This window comes from Strix aluco, chromosome 3 (genome assembly GCF_031877795.1).
Source record: "Strix aluco isolate bStrAlu1 chromosome 3, bStrAlu1.hap1, whole genome shotgun sequence".
Lineage (NCBI taxonomy): Eukaryota > Metazoa > Chordata > Aves > Strigiformes > Strigidae > Strix > Strix aluco.
The window spans coordinates 39,921,941-39,945,432 of NC_133933.1; the positions used below are offsets into that span (position 1 = coordinate 39,921,941).

Consider the following 23,492-nt stretch of genomic DNA (forward strand, 5'->3'; position numbering starts at 1 on the left):
CTTTTCTATGATACAGGAAGCCGTAATTAAAAAATGCCTTGGGAATACAAGAACAAGTCTCACCAAATTCTGATACAGAATAAAAAAGACTTGAATAACATCAAGGCTTAATTTTCACTCTGTAAGACCACAGGTCCATGAAATAATGGAACAGCAGAAACAGTCAAACAGCTAACAAAAGAGTAAGAAGTGGGTGGACAAAAAGGCAAATAATTTGCTTGCAACCAGTGGAATAATTCCTACTTACATACAGTAAAAGCACTTCAGAGAGCAGAAGGAGGTTGCTAACAGTATTTTAAAATTAAGGTTTAAGAGACAATATTCATGTGATTTCACTGATACTGTTCTTTCAGGAAGTCTTGCAACCTTCATTGAGATTAGTAGTGCTGTCCTTCCAGGTTACTATGACATTTTTAAATAAGGAAAAATCGCTATGCATGTGCCATATTTTAAAAGAAAATCTACAATATCAGGTGAGATACAAGAGTCTTTCTGGTGATGTTTAAAACGTAATTTTTGTTTCAGTGTGTCAAGGAAATAGTAATGTAATCGTTCTGATGCCGTAATACTAGAGATGTGAATGCTAAAGATCATCCAGTTAAATCATAGAAGTACACAGAAAGCCATTAGAAAAAATTAGCAGGTTACTGATGAGAGAACAAAAAAGCTTCCCTAAGAAAATGCAAGATTTACACAACATGCCAGTCACTGCATTTCTTGTTGTTCTATATGAAAAAATATAGGAAAAAAGTAATATTAATCACTTAGTTTGCACTAGCTTTGTCAGGAAAATTATTTATTTCCTGTTTATATTAAAAACTTACAGATAAGAATCTTCTCTTTACTGTGACACTACAACTAGAATTTCAAATTTTCAGTAAATTCAAATTTAGAAGACCATCTTTTTGTAACTGCTTTTTTGCTCTCTCAAGATCAAGATGGCCCTTAATATTTTTATATTTTGCACAGAACTAAAATTCTGCAGTTACAGAGACAGAGAGAAGCTCATAACATCCTTACATGCTGGAGATATCAATGAGATGGATGTGATCCTCATATCCGAGCTGGCTGGCTACTTCTCGAAACTCTTCAGTCAAACGAATCAGCCCAAGATCCAAGTTAAACTCCGCAGGAAATTCCAAAATCCAGTATCTGAAATCCACGGACAGCAGTTCAGAGATGCCCATGGATTCAGTGGCTGCATATCTATACTCATATTTTATTTAATAGGACATAAATATTTCAGACCCAATGGCTTTTGGGCAGAGATGGTGGACTACCCCAACTTGTTGCTGCTGTGATAATCTGTGATACTGAAGTGGCAAAAGCCACTTTATCATATAATTTCCTTTGGTTAACTCAACACAGCACAGCACAGCAGCATTCTACTGAAATGTGAAACTAAAGTGATGCCTCAGGTGACACACAAAAGGCACACACATGTCATGACTCACACTGCCAGGACACCCAAATGACACTTGCACTTATCCCTTGTCTAAGTGTGACACTGTATCTACACAGAAAAGATTTTTCAATGAAAATAAAAATGTGAATTTCGGTGGCAGTTCTACCACAATAACCATGTAAACAAGATGTCTCTGCTATTTAAGGGGGTATGGAAAAAGCCTTATCAGTCCTGCTTTCAATACCTCCCTCCCTTTCTTCACAGTGATATAACTTGGTCTAGAGGCAGAAAGAAAAAGCATTTATTTGAGGGAAGTAGGTTATATCATGTTAGCTTAAAAATTCATGCTTTCTCTTTTACAGAGTGTTTTTCCTACACAAGCACAGCCTAACACATGAAAGCTTTCCCATAGAAACAAGGCCAGAGACGGTGCAAGGATCAGGACATAATCAACCTGTAATAGCTTTGGCATCACTAACACACTCCTGTTGTCATAGATTATGTAGGTTGTGTGAACTGAAGCCAACAGCCCAGAGACAATCTTCCTCTACCACACTAGACTACATCTTGAAGCAAAATGTGTCTCTCCTCTGTGTGGCACTGAACTAGTCTCCCTCTAAGAGATGTCACACTCAACACCAGGTAAATCATAGTGCAAGTTTTCAGTCAGCTATTTTAGGTCAATACAGTTAAATGCCTTAAAGACTGGATGGCTCAATGTAAACAACTGTTTTCAAAGCACAGAAATTCACTCTTCAATATGGACTGGAGATCAAGTTTTTTTTAAAAAAAGAAAAACTTTATATTTCCATGGTTTAGTTTTAATTAATTAATTGATAGTATTCACAGAAGCATAAAACCAAAATGCTAGAGGACCAGAAGCATGCTCACCTCATGAAGTAGCAGATTTTTAATCTGAATTCATTGCAGTTCTCTCCATTGGCATCTCTATATGTAGGCTAGTTAAAGAAAGCTTTGTGTGCCTTGAGTCAGTAATGCTGTTTTTAATCCACAGAAGGCTCTGACACTAGACTAGATGCATAAAAAACAGTATCAAACTTTTCTTCTAGAGATAACCAGAGTATGCTCTGATATTTCATTCACTTTCACAGCACCTTAGGGGACAAAGACCATTTCCTGGCTGCCACTTTTTTTTTTTGCCCTACCAAAAATGCATCTATTATACTATTCTGAATATTCTGCTGAATGATTTCTTGCCAGCTCTGGCTAACCAAATACAACAATATTTCTGATTACTGAAGTCTATAAGAGGTATAAATGACATGTGGGTGCTTAGCTAACACTGAAAGTTCGTATCAGTCCAAGGCTAGCCAGCCATTACACATTTGAAAAGTTATCTTGGAAATATATTTCCACTTATTCAAAGTTAATTCAAAGTATGCCTCAGAAAACCTGTACATATGGAAAAAGTCCACAACCAATAGCAGAAAGAAGCTCATAGACTTCCACCTTTTAAGCTGAAAAAAATCTTACCCTTAAACCTTGTTTGTCACTAATTAATTGACACAATTTGACATGCAGTCACAGAAATAATCTGCCTTTGACGTTGTGATGTCAAATTGCAAGTATGTCAAATTGCAAGTCTTCCTGAAAGGATATGTGGACAGAAGCTTGCCAGCCAGCTCTGTGGAAGGCAGATACCACCGGTGCATTAAAAGAAAGGTTCTTGGCAAATGGCTGGAGCACTGATTTCCTTTGTCATCTGCAAAACAGAAACAAGTGAGTTAACCACATTATTCAGGATCAGAGAGGAGCCTTTATTCTCCAAGTGGAGTCAGAGAGAAAGGATCAGAAGTGGAAATGTTGGGCCATTATCTACCAAATAGTTAGGAAACAAAACCAAAGAACACAATTGCTCCTTTAATGATAACTACAGCTAGATTGTAGGGGTAGGTTAAAAAAAATAACCAGTGTAGATAATAGGTAATAGCTAGAATAACGGGTATGGACAGCACTATGCTAAACATTATACAAAGAGACTGCCAGTAACCCAAAGAACAAATCCCAGATTAGTCCACCAAAAGGGTGGGGAGGTGATTTATGTATAACCCCTTCCAATATTTGTTTTATTGCAGCTTTATAGCTTTATGTTAACAATTAGATTGTTAAAAAAAGGGATCTGCCTCAAGGAATTCAATGTCAAAGCAGCACCTCACATCTGTGCCCAGGGTTCCATCTCCAGCTGTCATACAGCCCCTTGTGTCTTTGCAAGGTAGCCACTGAAACTACAGGAAGACTTATTCCCTGGCAGCCTGGCTGACCATCAGTGTTCCTCAACATCTGCAATCTTAGGTTATTGTCTGTCTGTCACTCTTTTAAAAGACAGTAGATGATATGCATGTATGAAATGGGAACTACTGATGGATGACAGTTGTCAGGAGTGTGTATACAAGGAAGAGAGGCACAACTTGCAACAGACAACAAGTATACAGGCCCTGATACCTGTCATTAGGTATCTACAAACAGGGTTACATGGGGATGCACTACACTCAGTAGCAAGATCTGCCTCTTAATTATTTAAACTCTCTCACCTTTAGATACTTGTTTCTCTCCACAAAGGAAAAACCCCTAATACCTCATTCCAGCCAAAAGCTGTCTTGCTTTTCAACATAATCTAAATGTAGCTTTGTGAATTAAGGCCCCATTTCAATGCATTTAAGCCCATCCATGAACTCATCTGACTGCAATGTGACACATATCATGGTTAATGGTGTTATGGATCAAGGTCTATTTCATCACTTTTTTCCCTCAGACCTGGTACATCACATTTAATAAGAGTAAAAAGATTACATGAGCCTTAAGTCATACTATTGCCAATTATTCCATGATGATTCAGAAAACCTTTCAAAAAAATGACTGGTCAGAAAGGCAGCTGTGTAACCACTCAAGACAAAGATCAATGCCAGAAATAACTCCTTGAATAATTCAACTAAACATTTCTCTTGGTGAAGGCCAGCATTTTAAAAACCACTATGCCCATCACTGTGCATTATCTGTATTAAGAAAATTTAATACAGTCTGCATATGATTAAAATTCTGGCCCATGTGATTCTGGGCCAAAATGAAACATGGAAAATTTTACAGAACAGAAATGTTGTTTGCCAAGGGAAAGACTGGCTAAATCAGAGAACAGCAGGGGTTATATTATAAGATGAATTTCAAGAACAGCAAAGTAAAATATTGAAAAAGCATACCAAACATTTCAATACAAGCGTTCAAAAGCTCATCTAATGTTGCAGCCTTTCCAAGTGTGTTTGACCCCATTGTCCTTTAATGTTGTCAAAAAATAAGAGACATTTTCACCGACTAGAAGGATGCTTCTTCAGCTGTACAGCTTTTTCACTTTATTGTTGGTTGCATTCTTAGCTGGGCTTCAAGGAAAATCTGAAGAAAGTAAAAGAAATCATAATTATATGACTATGTGGAAGGTTTATCAGGATGCAATGTTTACTCATCCTTCCTATAAACTGTTTTTTCTCCACATGATACAGAGCACGTGAAAGACTGCTGTAAGCTTTCCCTACATTCCAGCCTGTGTTTTTAAGTGTTGTCCAATTGTTTGTCCACTAGCACAAAATAAATCCATAGCTAGCATCATAAAACAGAAACCAGATGGTAAACGAGGGCATGCATGTACAGTGACGCACATTTTGTTCAGGTCATTTTATTTACACTTGATAAGTCACATTTTGTTAATAACCCTGCTTTTATGTTTTTAAGCATAACTGTTTTTTTTTCCTAAGGTTACTGGTTCATGGTAATGCTAATGGTCTTAATTGGCACAGGCCATATAAAATATTTAATGAAGTTCATAGCAAACATTAAACTAGGAGGCGATTTTTCAAAGAAACTTAAGATCAGTCCCTACAGCTTTTTTAAATAAATCTTCCCACGGTAGCTCACAGAAAGCTGAACACACACAGAAACTTCTAAACTGTAGCATACATCTACTATGCATTTAATTATCAAATATCCATTCAACTGAAAGACATGCAAAATACCCTGTTACAAGTTTTCAGAAATAATTTTTTGGGTTATATTTAAAGAAGAAATCAGTATTTTATTGCCTATCTGTGACTAAGCCCCACTACTGCCTGACCCCTAGCAAGCGTTTGAAATGAGACAAATAATAACAAAGTACACCCAGCAACTTTTCTAGGAAAAAAAGCCAAGAGTAGAATTAAAACAGTCCTTAAAGCAAAACAATGAAGGAATTTGGGGAGGTGCTTTTTAGAAGTTGTTGCATGTACATAACTTTTTGATGTTGGTCATGCAAAGCACTAAGGAAGCATATACCTGCCTTAATTCGTCCAGAAATGTAAAGTTTTTCAAACCTACCGTATCACAGACCTCATCTGCAAATTCAGTTCTGATAGGACTGGCATCCTTCACCCTTTTTACTAACCCACCCTGACCCTCTCTCAAATGCCACTGTTACAATAAGCACAAAGTGCTTTGAGCTAGGTCCCTGTGAGCTTGCAGCCCTGCAGACGTCACCATGGGCCAGCCACCCAAGGGACACCAGACAGTGGCAGCCTTGCTGGCCCTGCTGGTGCCACCTCAGCCAGCCAGCTCACACCCAGGGCACGGGCAGGCATGTTCCTTCCTCAGCAAAAGGTAGGGTCAACTTATCCTGACACAGCTCCAACTTCCCAAGAAGAGAAGAAAATGTTTCTCATTCAGGCTAGGTCCACACTACTGAACTGACCATGCCCAGGCTGGGTCCCAGGTGCCAAGGCCAACTAGCAGAGGTTGGCCTGTACCTACACCAGTGAAGTCTCTCAACCTTCCAAACAGAGTTGGCACCTGCAAAGTGCCTATTGCTGGCTTATGCTAATTCCTACCTGCACCTGAGATCCACTTAGGAGACCACTGGCTGGTAAGAGAACCTCCAGCAGCACAGTGTATTGCATCCCAGCACCTGGAAAATTGTCCCACACTGGATAATTCTTTATAGACCTGGCTTCAGAGTCCTGCAGGGCCCAGGCTGCTCTAAGCATGCAGCACTGTTTTGCTTGGAAGAACTTCAAAATGTACCATTCAGCCAAAAATACTATTATTTTTTGATGGGTGCCTACAGCCAGGTTATTTCTCATGCCATCCAACAAAGGATTTAGATATGACACACTTTTCCCTGAAACTGAGAGAAGGAGCCTGCAGGAAATAAGCACAGCTCACCAAGCAGGGAGTTTCTACAAGTCAGTGTGCACATGATGCTGCAGCAGCCTAGGTCAGCCAACAGGAAACATGAGCAGATAGGTGCAAACATCAGTTGTGCCCTGCTAGTGCCTTCCTTCTAGCTGGAAGAAAGCACTTTCCTCTGAGTTTGGTGGTATAGAACTCCCTCTTGAAGGAACACACATCTGTTTTTCCAGCAATTAGGAATTGAGCAGAGCTCCTATTTGCAACTAATTGGGGGAAAACTACTCCTTTCACACAACAGTAAGCAGCCAGAGCACTCACTTAAGAAAAAGGGGAAGGTGGGTACACCGTGGTCCTTGGCTTCGAACCCACACTTGGTATTGTAGCAGAAGGTGTCCGTCCTAACAGTTAGGTCTGGGGCTAGGCTGGGCAGCCTCAACCCTTTCTGCAAAAGCTGAGCCATTGCACAAAACCCAAAGTTATCTGAAGTGAACCAGAGAGAGCATACAGGGAGATACGTGGCTCTCTAGCCTGCTGGTCAGGCCACACATGAGCCAGGGTCACCCTAGGTTCAGTCTTTCTTCCCAAGACTGTTTATGTATTTAAAGGGAAAATAACAAAGTAGAGCATTTGCTTGGTTTACTTGCTTTGAGAGTTAGCCAGTAGCTGAGCAGTGTTTTTCAAGATCACAACTTTGTATTTGGCACCTAACTTTTGCTAGAATCCCACTCTGGGCATGTTTGTCCTTTTCGACTATCCCAAAATCCTTCTCTAAGTGCTCAAATTACTGGCTTGATTTTTCACAGAGCCAGATATCTAGCTCTTTCAACTTCTTTTTTCAAGAGGAGAAAAACAAAATAAATTTTACATGGGCTATTTCAACATATTTTTTACCCAGCTCTTTAAAAAATTGAATCAAGAGAAGCCATTACATTTTCTGCCTATCCCTTGAAAACTGCTAGCATGAAATGTAATAGGTGAAGAGATTTGATCTGCTTTTTCAGTTTTGCTAGTATTACCATCCTCTATAATATATAGCATAGGAGAGCGTCATTCCTATCTTCTGTTGGCAACAGCATTACGGCAGCTATGTAGTAATCGACAAATACTGCTCCATGTAAAACTGCAGGATTTTTTTTAATTACATGACAGCTACTTTACCAGTAGATACCTAGATCCTGATGTTACAGTGCCATTCCCCCAAACATTCTATCTGACCATTAAATGGTTTTATTCTCATAATGCTTCTAAAAGAAGAATAAAACATTTCCACTGGAGGAAGAACTGGCTGACTGGGCTAAACTACATATTCACAGCTGAGCCAAAACCTGATATCACATCTCTTGACTGCAGACTCCAACAACTACAACCATTACATCACTACTTGTGTGATTAAGCACTGCTGTTCTACTAGAACAATAAACGTGTTGTCTATGTCATGCCACAATGGTATACAACCACACCAACAGCTCTAGAGATGGATGAGTAAAGTACAACTATAAATTTCATCTACATAAATTAAATAAATTATATTTTGATAGTCAACAGCTCAACATGAGAAGCACAAAACAATCATACAGGTAATAATATGTGTATATAATGTATATACATATACATGTATAATAATGTGTATATATAAAATGTATAATATATGTATAAATACATATATGTAATGCATGTAAAGAATTAAAAACTTTGAAATAAGTGGTTACTATTAAAAAATTGTTTGCCAAAGGTGCAATTTGATTTCCAAATAAGGATAACCTAGAGAATCTCTGCCCTCAGGTGCTTCCTAATGTAACTCTGAGACATCTCATTGCCATTCATCTGTTTCAGGGGGATTCAGGAAAGCTGGATAAGAAAAACAGAGCTCACTCAATGACATCACACAGTTAGTGAATGATTGCATACTACAATGAAATGAAAAAAAATTTTCCCTTATAATGGAATTATACATCCTACTGGGTTTACTGTGGTTTACAGAGGCTATTAAGAACACAGGAGGCACACAATCCTCCACAGCTATCCATTCTCATTTCTTAATTGGGTCACTTGAGATGACAGACTCCACTATAAGTCTTGCTGGGACTTCAGGGCAATAGTCAGGACTGGGTGAAGGATGGTAGGAAAATGATCAATGTAAGTCTTAGTGTACCTTCAAAGCCTGCAGCTTTGTCTAAAGGACCCCCTTCATTTACATAACAGGTACAACCATAAAATTCCTATGAACCAAGTCATGGTATCAGGCATGTCATGCTTTATTTCATGATATATCACCATTATGGGATGCGTACTTCCTACTTAGGGCGAAAGGAGAAATATCTGCAGTGATGTGCCCAGAGGTTAGAAGTTCCCGGTGGACTGAACTACAAGACAGAGTCCCTTTCAAGTCTTGCCATCACCCTGACTGCCACATGCACACAGACAGCTACTTTGAGCAGATGGCCTTACTCAGCATTCTTGTACAGTGTAATTGCATTTTTTGTTCAACATTTTGGAGGTCTTGACATAGCACTATTGCGGACTGTCTTGATAGATGTATTTAAAACCAGTGTGTAGGCTGTAAGCTCCTGAGACAGATGTGGCCAGGTGTAATACATTCATTTTTAAAAGAAACAGGGTACCCTGCCAGTAAACTTGTGGTCTTATGCAAAAGCATCAAACGGTGTGAACAGAGTGGGGAAGCATGCAGTCAAGTTTTAAATGTTGGCTACTGTCGTTAGTAAAACCAAAAGACATCACTTTTACTGCTGGAGGCTACTAAGGGGAAGTCCACACCTACAAGTTATGGCAGTTTAATATTAAAATGTCAAGCCAGTACAAATCCCTGTGTGGGCACTTTCACATGGATTTCAAGCAAGTTATATTGGTTACAGGTGCAAGCTAAACCAGTAAGTTGGGTTTAAATAGGCTTAAATTTGACATACAGAGTAATATTTATTTAGCTAAATGAAATTTAAACAGCTTTTTAGCCAAGCCAAAGTAAATATGCATGTAGCATTTTCCCCATTAATGAAAAGTGGGCTATTTTCCTTCTACTTGGGGACAATAAATAGAGCCACACACAAACAGTTCAACTCTGACACAGAGGCACCTCTATGGGTCTCAGTTTATCCATAAACTTTCCAGAGGCCTGCACACAAGAGACTCATATTCTTTACAAGATGATGACATTCTTGGGGGTTTAAGTAAGCCAGACGTCCCCTCATCTCCCCCTCCTCCAAGCCTACACCACATAACACTGAATGCTTGCATTAAACGGCTTCCACCTGGCTGCTGCAGAAAGAGTGCTAAATGTGAGCAGCTGAACTGGGAAATAGAATTGGTAACAGTATGCAGAAAAAGAAGCCAAGAAGAAATCAGGACTCTCATGAGAAGGTTTAAGGGTAACTTCCCTTGTTACAGCTTTTTCCTTTATCCTGTCTTGCTTGTGCCCAGGGCAAGCTCTTCAGGACAGAGTTCATCTGCTACCCTGTAGATGTAGTGGCAGCTTCCACAAATGAGGCCTTTTCTTGTGATTAGTCTCCACGCATATTAGTGTAATTACCATAATAAGAATCCCAGCTGGGACATATAACAGCCTGCACCTTTGCCTACACAGGTGCAATTGAGACATCTGTTTGGGCTCAAGTCAACAGGTCTTAGGTAGCCTAATGCATAGTTCCTGAAGTTTTTCCTCTCCAAGCAGTTAAATATTTCTTGTAGGTGGTCAGTACCAGTTTATTTACTACAGTACACACAAGTCCGTTTCTAGAAAACTCTGAGCAAGTGACATGGTCAGGTTTCTCCAGCATCGGACACATGCCAAAGCTGTGCTAAGCAGGAAAGGGCAGTGATGCTGGGCTGTCAGGCAGCCTAATGCCACTGCTTCTGTCCCAGTCCATGACCTCAACCATCACATGCAGCTGGCTGCAGGATAGCACATCTGGCTTACTGATGACGTTTGTCATGTGAAGCGAGGACACAGAACAAGGGAGAGATTGTGGCACTGCTCCATGAATGCAAGATACAAGCCTTGCTGCGGGCAGGAGAGGAATGAAAATGAAATATGAGAGTCTTGGGCTCATCCAATGTGACTCACCAGTACTCATTCACCTTTGCTACACACCTTCAGACAGTAGTTACACAATAAACCTATTACTTTGATTCATTCTTTTTCTGAATCAAAGGGGAACTTCAAAAGACACTAAACAGAGTGGGACGTCTGTGTCTGAAAAGGGGAGAGGACAGGGGGATGGTTAATTGTACACTGCTGGTGGACAGCTAAAGCCAAGCCTCATATCAACAACAGACACTGCACAGGGGATGTTCATGGCTCCCCAGCTCTCAGACTCCATGGGATAAAGTTTCACCTATTCTATTTCATTTGCCTGCCAATTAACATAAATATTTAATTACTAATTTGGGTATTGGGAAACAAGACAAATTTTAAAACACCTTTCCTCCCACTTTCCCGGCTCAGCTTCACTCCAGACACCTCTCCTTCCGCCCTTGTTATTGCTGCAGGTTGCACCCAGTCCCTTCAGTGAGGCTACAAGCAGTGCAGGTCAAGGTCAGTACACAGCAGTTTCTCTCTGCTGCTCCCTCCTTGTCAGTCTTGTCTATGCTCCAGCATGGGTCCTCTATGGGCCACAGTCCCTTCAGGGAAGTACCTGCTCTGCCACACAGCACCTCCTTGTCCTCTGACCTCTGTTATTCCATCTGTTCTTCCCTCCTCCTCTCTATTCCCTTGTCCCTGTGTTCCCTCCCCTTTGGCATTTTTTTGCCTTTTCTTAAATATGTTTTCACAGAGGTGCCACCAACTCGGCTCAGCTGTGGCTTGCGATGGGTCCCTTGCAAAGACAGCTGGAAGTGGTTGTGTTTGACACAGGGCAACTCCTGATCTCCCTGTAGAGAGGTCATGCCTGCAGCCCCCCTGCTGCCAAAACCTTACTATTTGCATCCAATATAGCCTCTAAGGGGTGAGCATTTGTCACCTTAGCATAAAAGTATGCAGGTTACAAACTGTCAAAATGTATTTCATCATGCTTAATTTGGAGAGAAGAGTTCACTGAGCTAAATACATACTTTCAGGTCATCAGAGGTCACCCAATTAACACAGAAGGGTATTATAAATGGTTTCAGGGCCTAGACACCTACTATTCTATAGGAACAGGTTAAATGAATAGGACCATACATAGGAAATCAAGTGGATATACAGATCCACTCATATGCACTACCAGACTATTAGCTCAGAGCCATATAACTGCTTGTAGAAGTTCTTAAATTAGCATATGGGGTACAATACATGCTGACCTAACATAAAAGAGAAGCTTACAGAAATCACAAGGAATGCTAATGGACAGTCACACGACCAAATAGTTTCAGTAATCAGAAAGTCACTTGATTAAGGCTTGAGCTGCTTAGACAGCATTTTGTTTAGCATTCTTATCTCTTTCTGTGAAATATAACCAAGATGATTTCTGAGACAACAGAAAAAAATCCCAGGTTTCCCCACTTATAAGCCCCCTAAAATAATGGATAACTTGATAGCTGGATTTGTAAAAACAACAAAGGTTTCATTCTCAATTGCAATTCTAGCATTTCATGGAACTGGTTATCTATCACAGCTCAGTTTTGTTCCATCCACTTCTACACTTGTTTCCTCAATTTACTGTGTTGACATCTCCCTCTATAACTGTATCTCCAGCTAATAATGGCTGTAAAATCTGAACATATATCCTTGAGTTATTTCATGTACTATGATGACATCTTACTTCCACTTTCCATAGGTCAAGGTAGTACAATTGCCCAGAATGCATCAGGTTAAAAGGAAGAGCTAAAGGAAGGCTTTAGTTCATTTTCAAAAAGAGGAAAACTTTCAGCCACACTTCTCAGTATATGTGTCACAAAAGCTTGCTGTTGTCTTGCTACTTCCAGTAAAGCAAAAATAAAACTACAAGTATCAGACATTTGATTAATGGGTATGATGTCAAGGGACACAGCTCTTCTGAGAATCTTTGCCCTTCAGATACATTAGAGATCTCCAACACCGAAGTACAACCCTTCGGGAGAGGACAGGTAACAGCAGTAAGTGTTCACATACTCTAACTCAGTCTGTTTTCAGAAACCAAATCAATACACTGTCAATACATCTTACAATTTATACTACTGCCTGTAAGCCTTCAGAGAAACTCTTGGCAATTACCTCTGCTATTCACAGACTTGCATACTCTTTACAGTCCTTCATGAGTAAGTCTGCTTTGTTAACCTAGTCACATAGCTCAAGTCAGGGGAAAAAAACACCTATCAGTATATATTCTTGACTGGTTACACTGTTACATGCCTTTAATGAGACTGGACCAGCCCAAGAAAAAACATTTTAAAAATTATTTTAAAAAACATATGGGGAAATAATTAACGCTTCAGTTCTGAAAGACAAAGACACAGTATATTTATTATCATATATCTGTTACAAAACATTTTAATATTTTATTATTATTTACCTTTGCCAGCTATATTCTCTTAAAGCCAAGCTAGAAAAATAACTTATTTATTAATTAGATTACTTATTATCATTACTTATTTCTTAATTAGATTAATTAGATTAATCATAGGCCATATTTACCTAGACCTTCTGATATGTTCAGCTGGGAGATCTGTATTTTCCCCCACAAAGCTTATTTTGTCTTATTTTTAACTAAGCCAAAATTCTTCTATAGTAGCATAGTCCCTGGGTAGTGTCTTTTTTGAAGCTCTTAAATCTTCCAAGAATTACGACAATTTTAATTGTCAGCACTGCTTTCAGTTTCACACCACTTTCCAATCAATTTTAAGACAAAGAGGAATGATAAGAGACTCTAACTTGTATTAAAATTCCATAAGTTTGGTATCAAAGCTCTTGTCTGATAAACCCATGACTTCCAAATCAATTTTCCCTTGGAAGAAGCTTTTTCACTCCATATAATTCTGTAATTTCCAGTTACTTCCCTCTGCAGACTAACTGCTCATGGCACAATACTTTCTAGGCCCATGCTGGCAGACAGCCACACTGCAAACATCTGTGCCACACATTATAATGATGCCACAGGAATTACAGACACGCGTGGAGCTTCTCAAGCATGTCAGGCTCTACAGTCTTGTGCTGGTCACCCAAACAGTAGAGATTATAGCTAAGCCTCTCAAAAAGCAAGATGTTACAACACATTCCCTCTTCCCTTTTCCAGTTCTGCAGCTACACCGTATCAAGAGAAGATTAAAAATACAGCCCCTGATACCAGTGAAGGGAGACTTCAAGACCTCCTACCTACGTGCTATCATTTCCAGCATCAGCAACTGTGTCTGATTTCTCACTCTTTTTGGTTTCCGGCATTCCCCAAGCTGAAGAACAAGTGCAGTCACTTTACATCCAATAAAAGCAAGGGTATCACCTTGTGAAGAGGGGAGGTTAAGTGCCTGTTCTTCTTCTTTGCCCCTGTTATCCCATACATTACCTCACACCTCTCTCCATGAATTCACAACCTATACCTATCCTGGTGTAAGCAGTGGCCTTCTCATGTGGAGAGAGCAGTTTTGCTGCTGACCTTTCCTCCTGTGACTGAAATCAAAACAGGGGTTGGCTTCAGAAATATCTCTACCACACATTTACAGCCTGGGAAATACTTATCAGTGCAGTAAATTGAAGGTAGCAACTGGCAAAACAATAAAAGCAGGAAGAGGCTTTCAGAGACTTAAGTAATGGGAAGCTGGATGTCTGAGATGGAGTAAGAGTTAAAAGGACATAGGGGCAGGACAGAACTTTGGCTCCTTTTGTTCATTTGGCTGTTACGGTGCATTTCTAATGGAATCATCCTCCCTTTTCCCTTTGATGAATGTAGAAAATGGTTCACATGTAACTGCTATTTCCCCACAGATGTGCTAATAGGTCCCAGACAAGGAGAGAGCCTGGACCAGTTGCTAATGGCCATTAACCCTTTTCACTCCGGGCGGCAGCTTCCCATTCATTTTAGAGCAGTCACTGTTTAAAGAGGGAATGCAAATCAAAACGGTATGCTAGAAAACACGGACAGACACACATGACAGTAGACAGACCTGCTGTGTGATCCTAGGAACTCATGCAAATTGCTTTCTACTGCACGCTCACATGAATCAGGGATGCCTGCCTTGTGCAGTGCTACGGTTTTGCCTCTGCAGAAGTCACCGATGACTCACAACTCACAGGCAAGCAGGCATGCAAAAAAGCTGGTAGAGTGAAAACACAGCCTGAAGGTCAGGAAAGATCCAGCATCCTTCTTTGCAAAATTCAGTCAGCAGATGCTGGACATCAAAATACATAAGCAGCGTCTTACATCTAGTTATTTTCTATGAGATTCCCTTGGGAAGATGGGTGAAACAATGGCAGCTTTGGTTTTCTTAATGATGCGAAGTGAGTATATTAAACACAGGCATACTATGTTTCTTAAGCCAGTTCAGAGGTTTTTAAAACAGCAAGCCTGCAACAGAAAAGAGCAGGGAAAAGATCAGTTGCTCTTTCTAGCGTGTCTGACTAGATTTTGTACTTTTTTCAGAGTCAACAAAGCAACCATCAGTCAGCTGACTAAACCTTGTTTCCTTACTAAGTGGTCTACTAAGGAACACACACTGGTTAGTACAACCATATGAAGACACACAGCAAACCTCTAAAAGTGTTTATGATACAAGAAGTCTACAGAGTACAGGATACGAGAACAGCATCACCACAGTTGATTCCTATATCCAAGCTTTTGCAACAAGAGTGACTTTTATTAATAGCCAAGACAGTTTGCAGCCAACAAGTTAAATACCTTCTTTAAAAAGAGACTAATGGCAACACGGAAATTTCTCATCAAAGACTTGAAACACAAACACAAGCTCATCTGAAGAAGGTGCTATATATAAAGGTATACAGAGCAGCAAGACAATTAGAAAAAGGGGAAGGAGCAGCATAAAAAAATCTATCTCGAAAAAAAGAGGAAAAGCATCTTACAGCTTCTGCCTTAACAAGTAATATATTAAACAAGTAACTTTGATCTTTAGTTTGCTAATATTATTTTGGTAGTTAAATATTTATTGTATGAAAAATATTTAACAGAGGATTGCAGCTACACAAATATCCTACTTCCGCGACCACAGAACACATAGCTACAACGGGACTTCAGAAACAAGCCTTACTAAATGGTTAAGTTTCCAGTGCTCATGTCTTAAGATGCAACACTGTAATTCTCTAAAACTCATGTACTTGTAGTGCAACCTGTATTTTCTGCCTAGAAGAGTAAGATCTGTAGAAAATCCCAAAATGCATAGTTTGTAGAGATGCAGGGCCAAAGATTCACCATTACTAAAATCAACAAGAGCAGTTGCTGTAGCTGTAACAGTTGAGAATCACGTACTCCACCAAGTATCTTTTTGGCTGTGTGGATGAAACCCCTTCAGTTAATTGGCAGTATAAGGCCTTTCCAGTGGCTGGTTCAGGCTATCCCAAATACCTGTCACCCTCATGAGTAACTTGGAAGACATTAAATTCATCCAAGCCTGTTTGCTTTGTATTTACAGAAGAAACTCATAACTTTTTACTCCTTAGCATCTATTTACCAAATTTAAGGAGCTAATCAGAATTTCTTGAAGGTTCTGCTTAACTCCAATAATGATTAAAAAAATTAAAAATCCTCTGGCTATGTGGTAAAGCTAATATGAAGTGAAAAAATTGGTCAAGTAAGGGGAGGAAATTAAAGATTTAGAAGCTGAGATAGAAGCTTAGGGACTTGTTTTCCTTTCCCCAGTATTCAGCATTGAAAGACTGACTGCTATTGCAGTCAGATTTTCAAAACAGGTCACTCCTTTCCAAGCTTACTTACAGAAACAAATTATATTTCTATAAGCACTAGTATACCAGATAATCATGCCCAAGTCAGAGTTTACACCAATCTCCAAATCAATATAGTTAAATCAAAGCAAGAATTCCAAAAGGATCAGACTTTGAAACATGAAGCAAATTGCAAGAGAGTCTTTACTTAAGATATATTAATCTGAAAACCACCTCTCTTATTTTGGTTCTGCGATGTGAGCTGAGAACTAGATCCAAAAGAAGGATTAAGCGCCCAAATCCTGACTCCCTTTCACTTCCAGGGTCTGACTCCAGGGGTGTGATTCTCAGCCTGGTCTCTCCTTCTCACCTCCTCACCCTGGAAGGTGACTGCCTAGAGCTTTTCACCTCTCTCTGCATTTTCAATATTAAAGTCCCCAGATGCCCAACAGTGGGCTTTGAGAAGCCTATCAGAGTCAGCAACACCAAGAAGCTCCCCACTTAGGTCAGTCCTAAGTCCTTTTGGGATCTGTACACCAGAAACTCCTCTGCCTTGCCTGTGTTAAGCATCCTCTGGTCACACCTAGCATGTCACTCCCATACTAGATAGGTGCAACTGTGATGCCCAAGCTCTTTATCTAAGACCCCTGAACACTCTTTAAAGTTGTGAGAGATACAGGATCAATTCTTCCCATTAGTGGAAGGATTGTAAATCTCCCACTGTCTTGGCTGAGACTACAGACCAGATTTACCAGCTCCAGAACATCAATGAAATTCCACATTAAATGAAATAATGGAAGTTTGTTTGGGCTGCAGGGAGAAAGCAAGCAAAAGCATGACTGTATAATTTAAGGGGAAGAGTAGTCACTCAAGAAGAGAGGGGAAAAAAAGTGAATTCTAGTTCCTGCCCCAATGCCTACTTAAGATAAAAATATATGGACAGTCATTAGGGCAGGGCCTGGAAACCAAGAGTTTTAGGAAGGGTGGCAGCTGTTGCAGGAAGTATGTGTTCATGAATTCGGTAAAGCAGAGCATGAGTAAGCAAGCTAAAGTAGGCAAGACATCTTTAGCAGAGGAGATTATTATTAGTCTTTTAAGGAAGCTATTTCATGAACAGTGTGATAAGGCTGGAATGTCATGGCTATTCTGATTCGGATGACAAAAGTCACTGTATATCCAGATAGTAAGTTGACTCAAGCCCTAGTCCAGCAAAGAGTTTCTGATGTAATTTGCCCCACTGGCAATCAATTACATATTTGCATAAACTGTTCTTTTTACTTCCCACTAGCAACACCAGAAATTTCCAAACAAGATCTGGGTTCAAACACTGGGGCACTGCAAAACAAACAAACAGAACTTACCAGTCCATGCCATATAAACCAGCACCAAGACTGGGCAGACCTAAGGGAATTATGAGTTATGAATGGAAGCCTATCTGTAATAGTACTATTTCAGATTAAGAAAATTCAATATGGTGAAACCAGAGTTTAAGCTGGAGAAATGTTACGCCATTTTAAAGAATATGAAAAAGGTTATAGCATCATGACAACAAAATATGCAACCTGGGGTCATGTGTCAAAGGCAGCCTTATCAACATGTTTAGCAATCATGAAAATATACCAAATATAAGTCACATCCAATCTATTTGACCATATCATGTATGACTTACTTAAATACTAGCCTCTTAAGACTAATTTCTGTATTGAAAACCATCAACCCGTTTCAGGCATGGAGCGCAAAATATACTTCAGAAGGAATGGAAAATCCTTGTTCATCTTGGAGATCCTGTTCCTGCTCACACTTCCTGCACTCCAGAGTCTCTTGCATGAGCCCACCACTACTCTGAGTAGAACATCTGTTTCCCTAGTAGGGGTTGAAAAGAGAGGCAGTTTTAATGGTAGTGGAAGAAGTTGTATATGGAAATGTATTGATATACGTAACATGTAATATCAATGTATATTAGCTACTGGCATATTGAGCTTGGTATATCTTTTGTGGTAGTCCAAAGCAGACATCCTGCTGAATCACTAATATTAAATTTGTGTTAATTTAAGATGATATGGTTATTTTCTGTTTGCAGGAACTAAATATATAAAGTATCTGAACAAGAATAGCTCAGGTTTCACTAATTTTGGACAGATTATTATGTCTGGCAGGTTCTTGAGATGTTGAAGCCTTCCCTTGCCTGAGAAATTCCAGATCATTAGTAAAGAGAATATGCATAAATCACAGGTGGGAGAGTACAGTGTAGAGTCAAACCATTTCACCTATTTGAATGTGGTCAGAGGACAACGCAGCAAGGGGAGCAGTTATTCAGAGAAGTGAGAGAGCAGATGGCCACCAAAACAACCAGAGTAATTCTCAGGAGTAATTGTATTTTCTGCTGAGCTCTAAACATGAGTTGTGTGGGTATTTCCACACGCCCACACTTTTATCCTGACCCCATACACACATAGAGGTAAGCTGAACTTTCTGATGGGACCACTCATGAGTCCAGCTCAGCAAATACCTATGCGTTTACAGGATTAGTCTTTGTATCTGAACCGGACTCACCAAGTCTGTTTTGTTGATACTGCCAGTGCTTGTAGTTGTTATTCTTTTACCTTCATTCCAAGAGAAAAGTTCTCCCCTGTCCCAACACCTCTAATCTGATGGGCAGGTGGTTTTTGGATATGTTATACCAATAAGCAAACCCATTAATGAAAAAGTACAACTGCACTGACTATTCACATTGAATAGAAAAAACACAGAGAAAAGCAATGAACAGCAACAATCAGAACACCTGAGAATTTGTTTCACCTTTTTTATTCAGACACTTGGGTATAAGACATTGTCATTCCTGACTTAAAAGAAAGGGCCAACGTGAAAACACATCTATCAAATTAAGCAGTGAAAAGTGATTATACCACAAATATGTTAACGGAAAACATTCTGTGTAAGTTGTTTAGAGTATCTGTACAAATGTTCTGTAGACAGGCCCGGACAGTTTAGGGAAAAAAGAAAACCACAAAGTACCCCTTCAGTGCTTTTAAAAGTAGTTTCCTCTCTTTATTCAGGAACATCCTGGGAGTGGCTCCTCTGTATAATGGCATTCTCAACCAGGGAAAGGGGCTGGCAAAACTACAGTTACTCTTCAGCAAGATGTTTTTGTCTAGAGCAGAAATATGCCCATTCAGAGAACTATAAGGCTGCGCTGATCAGTTCCTCAGAGTGAAGGAAAAGGATTTAACAGGAACCTTACAAGGCTCTCAGTGATATGAGTATGCACTGAGCTTCTGCAGAGGGGCAGCAATGGTCACATTGTTACCAAATCCCCTCTACTACATAATAAAAAAAATTCCAGGATGAACAATTTCTGTTAGGTATCGGACTTTCTGGAGATGTATCAATGGGAAATGCAAGGGCTGAGCACTTCCCCAAACAAAGCATGCTGAAATTTAATTCATATACTTCATGCCTATGCAGACCTGCCTTGACTTATATAGGCATAATGAGGGGGTATATTCGAAAAACTGAGCATATATTTTTGTGAGATCAGTATATTATAAAATAATATAAAAGAGTGGTGGTACAGAGGTTGTGTGTTCTGCTCAAATGCAAAATCAGTGTGTGCTCCAGTGACGTTCCATGACTGGTGCTGCAGTAACAGATGTTGCAGTTGGGATTCATCAGAAAAGCCATAAAGTGAGGAGGGCCTGAAGACTGCAATACTCTTGTTTCTCAAGGCACTGTCTGCATTTAACAGTAAATATTCCTACCAAAATGGGTTGGTGATAAGGATTAAAACAACTGCACCTTTGAGAATCTTGTAATGTTGATGAAGTTTTTTTTATTTTGTGGTCAGAGGATTTAAGTGTCTACCCATAAGTCTTGAATTTCCTTCAAAATAAGATACAGTAATGACAGCTGGAAGCTATAAATAAAGCAGGGTTGATTACCTTAGATTTTGCAGATCCAAGTCATGAGTTATTCTCCTTTATTGTAAACAACCTTAATAATCAATAATATAGAGGCACAAAACTGAGCTCTCCCACCACATTTAAGACAATTCAGTGACCACTGTGACAATGTGTTTTCAGACATTATTACCTGAAGGTGAGCTCAGCAGTGCAGTTATCTAATGTTTACTACGCAATCCTCACTAGTTCCCTTTTATACAACACTTAATTCCCATGGATGCCTGAGAATAAAATCAGTTGCACAAGAGGCACATAGAGCTGGCTCCTAATCCAGCTGATGCAGTCCATATGGCTTTACACCAGTCTTCTGCACCAACCCTGGCACAGAGATAGGGAAGAAGGTACAGCAGGAGCTCCTATCTATTTTCTGGTATATCTGGGGTTTAACTTGGGTTCAAAGCATGGCTCTTCAACAGTCCTTTTCATTTGACTGAACAGTTTGCTTAACAGAGAATATTCATCACTAAGATAAAATACAACCTCTGGAAACAAGCACACTGTGGCACAGTCTTACTGAAAATGAAGAATTCCTACAGTTCTGAAGGAAGTTATTCTGGGATCAGAATTAAAAAACGAGAGCAGACCAGTTATTCTCCCTGCACCACATGGTGTAGAGACCTGGACAGGCCTGAGGGGCCCCACTGCAGCCAAGGTTCCCGGGGGGACTAGGGGCTCCTGAGCACAAAGCCAGGCACCTCAGGGCCCCGTAGGCCTGCTGCATTCCCAGCGTCGCATGCCATCTGTGTGGGAGGGCTGCAGCATAACCACAGCCTGATAGCACTTCAGCTCTCAGTTCAAAGGCAGTCTACCCTCGGAGATGCAAACAGGCAGGAAGCCAGGCAGACTTCTGGTTTTGTGAACAATTGAAACTGATCGACATTTTCCTACAAAATTTCCAGTTAACCAGCAAAGCCATAAACCCTCATTTAAGAGAAAAATAAGTCTTCAGGGAGAAATAAAGTTTCTCCTTCTTACATGAGAAGTCTTTGAATAAGAATTATTCTCCCCATCTTTAAAGGAGGAACCACATGCTTCACTAAACCTGCCAGTGTTTACCCTTGGTCCTGTTCTGAAATTCAGGCTTTTTGACTTGATATACATCTTCCTCAACAGGATCCCACTGCTCTCTACCTCTGCACCTCTTTAACCTTCCCCAAAGCACATGGCATCCCTCAGGTTCATCACATACAAAGTTCCATCACCCATTCATTTGTTCTCACTCCTCCTAAGTCTCCTCTAAAAAATCTGATTCATCTCTACATAAATAATTGATCAAAAGTTCCCTTATATATATCCTATAGTGCAATTCTTGTTTTAAAGCAACACTTCAGACCATAACAGTCAAAAATTATCAGATGGGGAAATCAACCATTCATGAAGCAAAAACATCAAAAATGCAAGTATTCAAAAATAAATTTAATTAAAAACTTGGATATTTAGGAGACTCACTCCCAGTTTTTAGGAAGGATTTTTTCAGTCTTCACAGTCTAATTATGCATTATCAAGAATGACTCAATTATATCTTAATCAGTGCACCTTCACTGTCTTCCTGTAATTCTCTGCTTCTTTTTCTTTCAAAAAAATCTCTGCATTCTCCTCCAAAAAGGAACCATTTACAAGTACTTTCTTCAGATTGATCACACTATTTTGAGGGGGTACCTCTGTCAATTCCTTAAGCGAGTACTTCTAAGCCAAATACTGAAATTGCTCTATACTCAAGTTGCATCATTACCTACTGACTAGTTCTACAGAGAAAGGAAAATACGTTCATCATAAACAACATCTTCACTGCATCATCTGAGTAAACAAACACCATTTTCCCTCCTCGGCTAGCATGAGGACAAAACACCATACCTGTCTTGTTCCCGCAAGAGCAAAACCAACGTTATTGTTAATCCCAGGTCAGAAAAATATAGGCATTCTGAGCATGAATGACTGCTTATCAATGAAGTGACAAAAATACGCCTCACCCTTAAGTGTTTTTACAAAAGGTCTAGGATGAAAATAGGAAAGCAGTGGCAGTTTAGGAAATAAAAAAAAAAAAACAAAAACAGGGAAAATCACTTACTGTACTTGGTTCTGCAGAGGTATTCAACACAAACATCACCCTTCCTTGTCCAGCTGCCAAGTGCTAAAGCATGAAATGAGCAGCTGTTTCCTTCAAGCTGGGGCTGTGTGTCTTAACTAGTCACATGCCCCTCCTGATAAATCTCACTGCCGTGCCAGGAGGTCAGAATCTGAAGATCATTATTCTCCTTATTAGAAAATCCTTTTCATAACAGCAGCCTTTGCTAAAGCATTTGACTGGAACGTGGCGCTATGTGCTCCATAACTTCTTTTTTTTTTTTTTCTTAATGACTAACACCAAACAGTAGATAAGCCTTAATCAACAGTAGGGGCAGCACAAATGGAAAGTTAAACACATCCCTGTCGATTGTTTCAGGTTTGTTTCTGACTTCACAATGTGCTGTGTTTAAATTTAGGAATTTAAACTATCGGGAACAGGACAATTTAAAACACTGTGGCATTTACAGCATCTTTAAGACCACAAATGATGCGAAATATGTGAACAATCCCACTTTTGGGGATTAGTTGTACTTAAGGGGCAACATCATTACTTTTTGTGTTGGATAGTAGAGCGATGAGTGCCTTATTAATACTGGAGATCATTTTAATTTTGGTATCTAGCATTTTTACAGCACAGATTATGGGGCTGCATTGTGCCAGACATTATCTAGTCAGACTGTTATAGCCCTTTTGAGTTGGGAACTATCAGTCTAAACAGAGAGAGCAAAATGGGAAACAAAAGCATCCTTATCCCCATGTTCCCAAATGTAGGACAAATGAAGGAGAAACACTGAAGAAAGGAACAGCTTCTGATGGAATTTTCCAGGGTGATATGTAGCCATATGCTACTGAAATTCAGTTGAGACTCTGCACCTAATTCCCTTTACCTTGGTCACATATTTAAAGATATTTAGGTATTTAAGGCAAAGGCATACTGTGAATGGGATTTTGAGGGTGCGATGCAAAACATCATTTTCTGAAATGCTTAATTCCCATCCCACTTAAAGAATATACCATGCAGAAACTCTGGTGGTACTTTAGATTGAAAAGACTGACAAGACAGAGGCAATTGCCATAACTCAGTATAGGATGTGGTATT

The 23,492-nt window shown here is 39.7% G+C and overlaps 1 protein-coding gene across 1 annotated transcript in view; it reads right to left on the minus strand.

The window, feature by feature from the left end:
• Positions 1-22,543, minus strand: part of RASGRP3 (RAS guanyl releasing protein 3) — a 52,500-nt gene extending 29,957 nt beyond the window's left edge. Inside the window, exons 1-5 of the mRNA XM_074818236.1 lie at positions 22,395-22,543; positions 4,621-4,810; positions 3,026-3,128; positions 2,297-2,359; positions 1,021-1,152 (exon numbers count right to left, since the gene is read on the minus strand). Coding sequence (XP_074674337.1) covers positions 1,021-1,152; positions 2,297-2,359; positions 3,026-3,128; positions 4,621-4,690 — 368 coding nt within the window. The 5' untranslated portion in view covers positions 4,691-4,810; positions 22,395-22,543. The remainder of the gene's footprint in view (positions 1-1,020; positions 1,153-2,296; positions 2,360-3,025; positions 3,129-4,620; positions 4,811-22,394) is intronic.
• Between the last annotated feature and the right edge of the window lie 949 nt (positions 22,544-23,492).